Source organism: Mytilus galloprovincialis, chromosome 8 (assembly GCF_965363235.1).
Source record: "Mytilus galloprovincialis chromosome 8, xbMytGall1.hap1.1, whole genome shotgun sequence".
Taxonomy (NCBI): Eukaryota; Metazoa; Mollusca; class Bivalvia; order Mytilida; family Mytilidae; genus Mytilus; species Mytilus galloprovincialis.
Window position 1 is genome coordinate 25,928,314 of NC_134845.1, and position 12,420 is coordinate 25,940,733.

General features: G+C 33.7%; 1 protein-coding gene across 2 annotated transcripts in view; it reads right to left on the reverse strand.

The window, feature by feature from the left end:
- LOC143085417 (uncharacterized) overlaps positions 1-12,420 on the reverse strand; it is a 54,685-nt gene that overhangs the window by 4,872 nt on the left and 37,393 nt on the right. The window contains exons 5-11 of one of the 2 annotated variants that reach the window (XM_076261748.1): positions 8,592-8,633; positions 8,469-8,558; positions 6,123-6,377; positions 5,471-5,566; positions 4,907-5,026; positions 3,604-3,702; positions 1,988-2,101 (exon numbers count right to left, since the gene is read on the reverse strand). In XM_076261748.1, the coding sequence (XP_076117863.1) occupies positions 1,988-2,101; positions 3,604-3,702; positions 4,907-5,026; positions 5,471-5,566; positions 6,123-6,377; positions 8,469-8,558; positions 8,592-8,633 (816 nt within the window). Of the gene's footprint in view, positions 1-1,987; positions 2,102-3,603; positions 3,703-4,906; positions 5,027-5,470; positions 5,567-6,122; positions 6,378-8,468; positions 8,634-12,420 lie in introns of both variants that reach the window. The other variant, XM_076261747.1, reaches the window with a different exon arrangement.

The window sequence follows — 12,420 nt, forward strand, 5'->3', positions numbered from 1 at the left end:
CAAACGTTATAATAATTTGTGACTATGGAAGACATATTAGTATGATACTAAACCCCTAACGGGAAGGATTGTGCCTGATAATCATATGATGAAATCATAATCTTTCAATCAGTTTAATTGAAGTCTGGAGCTGGCATGTCAGTTAACTGCTAGTAGTCTGTTGTTATTTATGTATTATTGTCATTTTGTTTATTTTCTTTGGTTACATCTTCTGACATCAGACTCGGACCTCTCTTGAAATGAATTTTAAATGTTCGTATTGTTATGCATTTACTTTTCTACATTGGCTAGAGGTATAGGGGGAGGGTTGAGATCTCACAAACATGTTTAACCCCGCCGCATTTTTGCGCCTGTCCCAAGTCAGGAGCCTCTGGCCTTTGTTAGTCTTGTATTATTTTTAATTTTAGTTTCTTGTGTACAATTTGGAAATTAGTATGGCGTTCATTATCACTGAACTAGTATATATTTGTTTAGGGACCAGCTGAAGGACGCCTCCGGGTGCGGGAATTTCTCGCTTCATTGAAGACCTGTTGGTGACCTTCTGCTGTTGTTTTTTCTATGGTTGGGTTGTTGTCTCTTTGACACATTCCCCATTTCCATTCTCAATTTTATATTCAATAGCTGTTTACATCCGGAGAAAAATCAACGACACTGAAAGTCGTTTCAAGTTATGATCTAATATGAATTACATAAAAACAGTTTTTCCAGTCTGTCCATACTTAACGCAGTGTTTTCTTGTGATCATGATCGCAAAACAATTGTTAATTAAACCAAATTTACTTTTGAATTTCGTTAGAAGACACAAAGAGCCACACTATTTCTTTACATAATTTAGATGATAGCTTTTACCTTTCTGTATAAAATTTAGATTTCGTTAGAAGACACAAAGATCCACACCATTTTGTTTACATAATTAAGATGATAGCTTTTACCTTTCTGTATAAAATTTAGATGATGAAAATAAGATATATAAGAAATTAAGATTAAATCAATTAATGTTTAGATTATTTTTCTCAAATGTTTGGACTTACTGTTGATCTGAACTGTTATAAGATAAATGACGATTTGAGTATAACTTTGAATAGGCAGTAGTCTCATTGGAACCAATATATAATGGACTACCAATGTGGCAAATAAATGTTAATTGTTGTGCATCGTTCTTTCTTTTGACCCTAAAACACACTTTGAACGGGGTACTATACCTGTAACCACCTGTGCATGGTATGTGGTTGTTATGTTAATGATGAGTTAGTTCAAATAACACGATTTGCCGAGTTAAGGAGGCTCGTGGGTATAAGATTTTCAGAAAAAAATTGAACATTAATTTTTCATTACAAATTTTATTTATTACCTTAAGAAGTTGTTACTTTATCATATGGTACAAAAATCATTCTAAAAAATCAATTCGTGTTGGCCCCAGCGGACTTTTAAAATGTAGATATCATTGAAAAAGCTCCAAATTATCTCCCTTTGGTGCAAAAATGCAATTTTTTGGCATTAAAATTGAAATATCTTTGTTAACTCATCGGTGACCTATATTTTTTATTGTTGTTTTCGAATAAGCTGTACATAAACTAAATGATTGTAAAATTTTAGCGATTTCTGTAATTTAGTTCTTTTTTTATTTCGATATTACCGCTATTTCTCTTATTAGTTCAACAGAAAAAAGGACATTAACAAAAAATGTATGCTTCTTTCGAAGGCAGATTGTGAGCGTAAATGAACGGTGACCCCATTTTTTTATTTCATTTTTCTATTAAGCATAAGATAAAGTTCACTTATAGAAAAATATAGAGAAATCCTATATTAAATAAAAAAAATCATTTAGACCCGCGAGCCCCCTTAAGTAAAAGTTCTAGGTACAAAATATTATCTGGAACTGGAGAGAGAGATATATATACAAGTAAGTCAAATACAAAATTCAAGAACGCCAAAGAAGATAAAAAGTAACATGAATCAACAACACCAAAAGCAACATCAATTTTACCATTTCCAGCATCTGAAACTATGGAGGGAGAAGTTGTGGTATTTAGTAGAGCGTTGTAAGGTTGTGCAATAGTGGTGCTTGCAAAAGCGCTTGCGCTGCTAGGTGAGTTCTCGTCTGCAGTAGAAATCAAACGAAGGAAATATAAAGAGCGTGTTATTCAAAAGTGCAAGCTATGCTTTATAGGTTGAATTTACAAATGGAAATGGTGTATGAAGAAGTTAATTGAAATGACTAAATGCCGGTTTATTTGTAAACATCCTGTAATATCACAAAATGAAAATATTAAATACATAGATATAAGGTGATGTGTTATGAGTACCAATGAGATAACCTTCCATCCAAGTCACAATTTATAAAAGTAAACTATTAAAGGTCAAAGTACGTGTATACATAAATATGTATACCACAACAATTATCAAAATATATATGTTCATGTTCCTAATTCATGTTTCGAGTTGCAAAATATGTTCAGCATTTCAAGGTTGTATATCCTCTAGGTAAGGATGACTTATTGATATATCCGATGTTTTTAAAATATTTCTAGTATGTGTTTGAATGTTTGATCTAAAGTGTTGCCGACAGTAAAACCTTTATTATAATGTGATTAGAAATAAGTTGTAGATTTTTACTTGCGTCTACGAAACTGGTAAGTGTGATGAGTGTGCATATAAAGCTCGAATTGAGAGGTCAGGTTCAAATTTGATTTATTATTTTGAAAACTTTAAAGCTTTCCGCACAAACAAGTATGCAATGCAATAGCTATGAATTTTATTTGATAATTTAAAATAATGTAAGTTATAAATGTCTGATGGTATAAAAATTATCTTCATCACGTTTGTATTTTTAAATTAAATATAAAACTATGGACAATGTTGTGGTTTGATTACCATTGAGACAACTCACCAATTGACATAAATGTCGTTAAAGTTAAACACATATTGGTCACCGTTTGGCCTTCAAACATTTACAAAACCCAAACTCCATACTATGCTTTATAATGCCCCGAAATGACAAATGTAAACAAATTCAATCAAGAAAATAACAGCCTTATACAAAACAATATATGGAGCAAAACCAATGTATACAGCAATTAACTAATCTCACTGAATCAGAGGCTCATGACTTAGGAAAAAAAACTAATGGAAGTCGCAGGGTTAAAATGATTGCTAGCGTCAAAACCTCTCTATAACTGGGGACAGTGGTAAACATTGAATCATAAGAACAAACTATAAAAATCAGTTGTTACGGTCTTATTTCATCTGATCGATTTAATACAGAAAAAACCTATCAAAATCAATTCGTTGTATGACATAAAATTTACACAACACATTTGACTATCTAGTTAGTCGAACTATTACAACATATACTTATACTCAAAAGGTGAATGCAAACCATCCACTATGGCTTATTATCAGTTAACTTATTTGTTTGAGCGTTGTTTGGTTAGTTTCATTAGATATCAAATATTTTGGGATTTCAAAGAGATATCAAAGGTAGCGGAATAATTGAAAATAGAATACCATCTTACAATAAAGCATAGAGTTGCACTAAAAGACAAAACGACCAATAAATCACCTAAATCACGCACAACATTTATTTTGACATACAAGATGTACCAGTTGTATAAGATGTATTGCTGTTGCTTGCGCTGTGTGTAGTTGTATCTACGCTGTTAATGTGCATTGCTGTAGTGTAAGTGCTATCTGTGCTAGTATCTAATAGTAAAATGAATTGATACTTTAATCCAAAATATTGTCCCCATGTCAATCCAAACTAATATAAAATACTTTTATTTTGAAAATTTTAAATATGGTAATTTACTTTAAAATATCCTCATATTTAAAAAGAAAAATACATATTATTACAGTAATTGACACGTCCATGTTATAATGATGTAGTTACATAAATACATGTATATAATTTATATACACTTAAATATCAGCTATGTATTTTAAGATCCAGAAACGCTTAAGATTAGTACATGTAGTATTTCACTTTAGATAATCATACATGCAATCAATTTAATATTTTGAATTAATGAATAAAATATTTGTATCACTCTTATGGATTTGATTACATGGGCATGTCATATAGGAGACCACGGATATGTTCAAAATTGATACAGATAGGTAGGATAATTGGTCGTTTCAAAACTACATTTAGTAATGATCCTATATAAATTGCCTCGTTTACTTATCATCTGTTAATTCAATCTCTTTTACTTTTAGATTTATTTCGCAGAAATGCAGGGCAACTTCTACTTTCCTGTGTTGTATTGGGATAATTAAAACATGGTGGTATATTAGAAATTGAGGTTTACTCAAATAATATTCCTTTCGTTTCAAATTGTTTGGTTTATGGTGGATCTTTGGTAATATCAAATAAATTGTGTAAACACGGGAATGCGATGTAGGTATATTTCCTAATTATTAAACCGTGTTCTTGGAACTTAAACAGCGAATGATCAATTGGCAAATCAAGGTCAATTGTAGTGCATCGTTCGTTTTGCTGACCCAAAACACACACTGCACGAGGTAAAATACCTGTCGTATATCATAACTAACCGTGCAGTGTATGTGGTTGTGATGTCGATGATGAAGCTCGGAAACATATAGTTCAAACGGCTCGATTGCAGACTTTAGGACCAGGACTTGTTACAAAAGATCATCTACAACTTGATGAAGAAACAGAAAAAAGGCATTACAAAAAAAATTCAAATTGGCAATCGATAAAGTCTTCAATAGAAGATTTATACATATAATTATTTGTAATAACATAAATGTCGAAAATTAATTCGTAATGGAGAAAAATCCCTCAATTTCATATTTCGGTTAAAAAAAGACTGCACAAACTGCAAAAGAAACGAAAAAAAGACATATAGTAACAAAACAACAACAACAAAAGCAACATAAATATTACCCTTTCCATCATCTGAAACTGTGGAGGGAAAAGCTGTGGTGTTTGATGAAGCACTATTATGATGTGTAATAGTAATTGTGGTGCCTGTGAAAGCGCTTACGCTGCTGTGCGAGTTCTGGTCTGCAGTATAAATCGTATAAAGAAAATATATAGCTAGTTTTATTTTAAACGCTATTAGTATGCTTTACTTGTTGGATTTACTTGCGTATTTATGGATAAGTTTGGTTACTGTCTTCTGCGTTAAATGATTTATTGATATTACTCAAAATGTCTGGTCAGTTAACACGAATATCTGTTCTGTGATAAGGATTTATTCATAACCCTACTGTCCTGAACTAAACGGCCTCAATCGATCGAAAACAAATTAAAGATCATACATGTATTTCAATATGAAAAAAAATCTTGATTTTGATTGAACACTAATTGTTTTCCTCTTGCATTATTAAAGGTTTACGTTTCACGTAAAATGAAGAATACATCCGCTGCTTTACTGTAGCTATAGAAAGTCAAACACGGGGAGGGACTGAAATATCCCGGTAACAAATAAAACGAGCTATCACGTACCAATAGTCCCTTTGTTTGTGACTGTAGAGGAACTGTCTATTGAAGTAGTGCTGCTATAAGCATTTGGATTTTGTGTTTCAGTACTGAATGATTCTCCTGTAATAGTACCACTGGCATGATTTGCTGATATAACTGATGTGCGTTAAATATTAACAGTTGTTATCCATTTGTTTAAAGTGTTTGAGCTTTTGATTTTGCCATTTGATTAGGGACTTGCCGTTTTGAATTTTCATCGGAGTTCAGTATTTTTGTTTTTTTCGAAAAAATTAACTATTAAATAAATAAGCATGAGTAATGTCTCCGTTTTTCCTATAATTTCTGAAATATTCGAAAAACATTTTTTTAACAATTAAACAAATTACTAGTGTTTTTGTCAACAATCTAAAATATATAAAGATACGATCATTAAATTTATCATAATGTGTAAATCACAAGAATTATCAAAACATGTATTATACTGTTTTTCAATTAAATTGTCGAGTTTCAAATTACGTTCAGCAATGAGGCTATTTATCAACAAATGTATTTTACGTACATGTAACCCGAATCAATTTTTTTTTATACTCCGCTACCCTCTATTGTGGCTTTAGAAAGTCAAACACGGGGAGGGACTGAATTATTCCGGTAACAAATAAAACAAACTATCACGTACCAATGGTCTCTTTGTTTGTAGCGGTAGAGGGTGCGGTTATTGAAGCAGTGCTGCTATAAGCATTTTGGTTACTAGTTTGTGTTTCAGTACTGAATGATTCTCCCTTACTACTTCCACTGGCATGACTTGTGGATATATCTGATGTTTGTGAAAAATAGCCAGTAGTTGTTTGTATATTTTGATCTAAAATAGTGCTGGCAGTATAAACTTTAGGTTCATGTGATGAGGACGTAATCGTAGATATAACACTTGCGTCTACAAGCATACAAGTATAAAGAGTGACAAGCATATAAGTGTAAGGAGTGAAAAGCATATAAGTGTGAGGAGTGTACATTTAAAGCTTAAATTGAAAGTCAAGACATAATTTAATTTCTGATATTGAATTAATTGAAAGCGTTTGTTCACTTATTTGCAATTTCAAAAGTGTTAATTATATATGTTTATGGTATGAAATGTGTCTATGAAACAATCATTATATTTACAAATAATAAAAAAAATCTATCTAGAAATTAAGTTAATATATAATTAAATATATCATCAAACACATACAATATTAATGCACATATTTAATATACATGTAACTTCCTTTTTATCTTAATGTGGGTGGAAAAGGGATGCCCATCCATTTTCATTTTACTCATTTAGTTTAGTGTTTTACAGTAAAAAATATGCAAGCCACAGAAAGAAACGATACCCAGATTTTATCAAAAATTTTCATTTTATTTTTCAGCAATGTTATTTGAGTTTTGTATTTCATGGAACAATAACATAAAAATATACAAAATTAACAAAGATAACAGATAACAATTCATTTTCCTTATTGCACGGACTGTTTGAAGGTGTCGTTGTCAAATCCAAAAGTTGAAAAGTTAATATCGCGTATGGCCACCACTTGCGTTGATAACAACAGTCAATCTCTGACGCATTGATCCAATTAAACGCTGAATAAATACTTGTAGAATATTATTCCACTTTTCCATCAAGGCGGCTCGTGGCTTGTTGACTGACTCTGGTGGCTGATGACGTCTGCGTACACGTTTGTCAATTCATACCATAAATGTTCAATGGGTGATAGATCTGGCGACAAAACTGGCCATGGAAGAATGTCAATGTTATTCTGCCCAATATATTGTGTGCATACACGTGCCACGTGACACCTATCATTGTCCTGTTGGAAAATATGCCGATTTCCATGCATTGCGATGCATGGTTGTACAATTTGAAAAAAGAATTTCGTCACGATAACGAAATCCAGTGAGTCTTCTGTTTATGAACTTTAAGTCAGTGCGTCCACAATGCCTGATTCCTGCCCAAACCATCAAACCCCCACAACCAAAGCGTCTGCATAACGTTCATTTTGGCGTATGTACACTCTCATTCTCCCATCACTTCTACGTAAGCAAAATCTGGACTCATCACTAAAAATGACGTTTTGCCACCTAACACGGTTCCAAAATAAACGTGCATGTGCCAAACGTAGGCGTGCAGTTCGATGGCGCTGTTTTAGAATGGCTCCTATTACTGGACGTCGTGAACGCAAACCAGCCTCTTTCAGCCTATAAGTACAGTTTGGGCGGATATCATTGGATAATGCCTCTCAGGTGTTTGTCCTGCGGTAATTGTAGCTGGAAAAAACGATTCATGAGATGAGTGAATCGTATTCGACGATCTTGGCGTAACGTAGTTTCTCTTAGACTTCCACTAATTGTCTGTCATTAGAGGACCCAGTCTGTCTTAACCGACTCATTAATCTTGTTTTTGTCAATTTTGAAACACCAAAGTAGTCAATATTGCGCATACCTGTTTGTACCATTCTCACTGCTCTATAACGCTCATTTTGGCGTAGACGATGTATATGAAACCGGCTTTTTTGGATGTCACCTTCAATCACCTTTTGTTTACCTGTATTGCCCGGATATTTAATCACCCTCATTGAATGTAAAACCCGTGTTCGGACGGCCTTAATATGGTTCCGCTCAAAATTCAAAAATACGCTAAAATGACGTTATTTTCCGGTAAAACAGAAACCAAACTGCAGTAACCTTCACACGTATGACCCTTTCCGAATATACAGCTAGTCCCAATACATATATTTTTGTAAATAAAAATTATTATGTAAAAAAATTGGGTATCGTTTCTTTTTTTGGCTAGTCTATTTTGATTTGTTGAATTTGAACATCGAATATTTCGATAGTTCACAGGGTTATTAAATAAATGATAATGGAATAACGAAGTTGTGTTCTATTCACTATTTGTTGATGATCAAGCTTACAAATAAAACTAGCATTGCACTACATTACAAACGGGCAAAAGCATCAGCAAATACAACATTTTATTTTGACATACCAGATGAACCAGATTTATCAGATGTCGCGCTGCTGCTTGCGCTGTTTGTAGTTTTACCTGCGCTGCTAATCTGCATTGTTGTTGTTTTACCTGCGGTGCTAATCTGCATTGTTGTTGTTTTACCTGCGGTGCTAATCTGCATTGTTGTAGTGTCTGTGTTAATTTCTAGTAGGTAAATGCATAAATACTTATATACACATATTTCGAACAAAACCAATCTAAATAAGTCTACTAACATAGTGTAAATCGTGTAGAATTTAGATATTTTTAGTGTCCTAATTCCTAATTGGTACTTGCAACATTCATGCACTAATGCTGTCTTGACATGATATAAAAATGCACTAGTATATTATTTATACTAACAGCGTTATACTACTGTTGCCTTTATTTATCCACACGTTTGATTATAAATCATTGATTTATTTTATGATAAAAACGCTTAAGATTAAGAAATTAATATTTATTACTCGACAAACATTTATTTTCTACAATTGTAGTATTTTGCAATTTTTTGGTAGTTCACGAATCTGTTAGTAACGTTTAAGATATGTGAAGTTGTCTCTCTTTGAATAACACTTATAACAATATATAACACATTGTATATGCATGTATATACATATATAGTGTCTAAAAATAGCAACAATCAACATTCAATCTATCTAGGTGTGGATCAGTTTGTAAATAAACTGATGCAGTTACTAAATTAAATTATATAAGTGTCTAAGAATGTAACTTTAACACACTAATGAGTGTTATAAAATTAGTTGTTATATTTAATATATTATTCACGCAATATTTCGCTAAACAAATTAGCTTCATCGGGCGTGTGCATCTATCTAGGTGAAATCGGATGCATGACAAAAAATATCTTTGTAGCTTGACGTTTTTGTGTAAAAGTTTAATATATTGATTGATGGGGTATATACAACATATTTTTGCCGTTTATTGTATATAACAATTTTTAAATCTAAACAAATAGTTGTTTTAGTTAAATAGAATGAAATTCATGATTTATTCCTTTGGTTTTGGGTAGAACTGTTTTTCATCCCTCTCATTAAGTCCATCAGGTTCAAGAGTACGTAGCTGATGCATCCAGAACCTTTCTCTCTGTTTTCTCCTTTCGGAGTCCCAATTTTGATTTACCTCAATTATTTGAAAGGTGATATTATCAAAAGTATGTCCTGTTCTTAAGAGGTGTCTCCTTTTGTATAGAACGACCGGTGATTGTTAAGTCTGGTGTTGAATGTAGTTTCTGTTTCACCAACATACTGCAGCTTGCAAGTTCCACAAGTAAGAATATAAATACTATTTTCCGTTTTGCAATTAGAAGTAGTGGGGGAAGTGGGCATTCTGGCGACCTTTTGCTAATGCAAACCCTATGGGAGTGAGGTTAACCTCCCAGAGTTAACCTCCCTAATAAGTGACGTCATTTTTAGGTATTCTGACATTAATTAATTGTTTTCATTGAATAACGTATGTAGATGCTTATCATTTTTCAGGTATGTGTGTGTAGTTGTGTGTGTGTGTGTTTGTATATGTATCGATTCGAAGTTTTGCTAATGTCAATTTGAGCAAGGAATAAACCACTCTGAATCTGCTTTTGTATGATTGTATCCTTTTTTTTTTTTTTTTTTTTTTTTTTTTTTTATAGTTTCGGCTTCTTGGTACCCACACTAGTAATAATAATAACAATATTAGTATGTACAATATTTAATATCTCCGTCAATTCAGACAAACATGGGTCGGAGAACAATCCACATGGTGCCTTTACAATATAACAAAATCACTTTAACTAATTTATACATAAAAGAAATAGGGAGTCGTCTATCACTCAACAGTATCTCTAACCTCACGAAAGGGCCAACAGTATGCTATCTTTCGTGCAGGGGTGTAAACTGTCGAGACTTGAAGTTAGTCTTTCCGGGATAGTTAACTCTCTCAAATATCGCGAGCTTGAATCCAAGAGTTGAATTTGTTTGACCAATGTAACCATTTCACATAGTATTGCTTAATTCGATATGTGACTAGTACAGTTCATATTTCATCATCTTCATCCTCCTCTCCTTCTTCTTCCTCGTCATCATCATCATCGTTATTATCTTCACTTTCATAACTATTGTTAGTCTCGTCGTCAATAACTTCATCTAGATAAATTTCAAACTGAGGTTTATATTTCCTGATAGCTAGTTTGATGGCTTTCTCGTAATCCATGTCATCGTTAACTAGCTCTGTGATCTTATTCATGACTTTACCATGTAGTTTACCATTTTGTAACTGTAGTAAATACTCAATTAAACTACTATATCTGGATATCAACTGATCCATATCCTCGGCTTTTAGCTTGCTATTAGCCTTACTCCTGGCGTGGTCTTCGTTCATGTCACCATCGATGTATTTATCAACTTTTTCTTCCCATATATCTGCATTTGCCTCTCTGGCAAGTTCAGCTAATTTTATAAAAACCATATCTTCTCCACCTTCTATATCAATTTCGTTTACACGAGGCTTCTTTGAGGGTATGTCTTCATCCCAAATTTCCCTTTTTCTTTTTAAATCATTATTTTCCGGGCACCACTTATTCATATGTCTAGCTAAATCAGGAACGCTTTCAAAGACTACACCGCAATCATCACATGAAGGCATGATTTCTTTCTCGTCTGGTAAATACGTCTGATCACTTTGAAATGATTCTTCAAACTGAAGTGGTTCTAGTTCTTTTCTACTAATATACTCTTTAGAAACACCCCCACCAACCATGTTCTTGCTTTCAAATATATTGAGTTTTAGTCTGTCGTCTTCCGGTGTATTCTGTTTCAGATCAATGAAAAGACTCCCATATGGTCGTTGTGTCCCTTCTTTGTACTTATTCATGAATTTCTTCGGATTATTAGGATACATCTGTCTAGCAAATATGGCTGGCCCAACTTGATCACGTGGGTTTTTGAATAGGACTATATACTGGCTATTGATGCTCATGGTTCTACTCTCCTTTCCCTTCGAGAACGCATTTTGAAGTATACAAGCTACACTTAGGTTCCTGTGATGGCTACCCTCCACAAAGAGTTCACACACATCCTTACTATTAGTGACGTCTCTCATTAAATCGTCTAGGATGATTAAACTTGGAAATCTAGAGTCTATGAATGAGTCATCATTCAAATTTTCAGGTAAACCTTGAACAAACAAAATGTTTTTAATGGTCTGTTGCATTTCACTAAATAATGGCTGCCATCGTTTATAACACCATATTATCCTCTCTGGTGATGGTGTAATCATACTCCGCGCTCTCTCCAATAATGTTTTCATCCAAAACGTCTTACCTGAACCAGTAGGTCCAGCCAGCGTCATAGTGAACGGATGATGTAGTATCACATTCTTTGGCGGTGGTGGTGGTGGTGGCGGCGGCGGTGGTGGTGGTGGTGGTGGTGGCGGTGGTGGTGGTGGCGGTGGTGGCGGCGGTGGCGGCGGTGGCGGCGGTGGTGGTGGTGGAAGTGGTGGTGGTGGTGGTGGTGGCGGTGGTGGATACGCATGACTGCTCGGTGGATATGGTTGATTTGTTTTGTGTTTTTTCCTATAATGTCTCAACATAGCATCTTTTCTCGAAAATTCCGTGCCACAATCCGGACAGGTATCTGACATCTTAGAGAGCTCTTAAAACACGTCCTCTACCGTCAAATGATAGAAACAAAGTGATTAGAATATTGACCTTCATCCTAATTATATTCTCCAATGTCCATAGGCTAAACTTTGTATCCCATCATCTAGTAAGTATCTTTTGTCATCATAAGGGGATAAGCCCAGTTTGTTGATGGATATATTATATAACTTGTGGTCATATGAACGGATCTGTGTCATGGTAGACATGTGGATTTCTTTATTGAACAGACATTGTTTATAATGTTCATGTCTTGTATCATGTTTGATCACACTCTTCTTTATGCCTTTTGCTGTC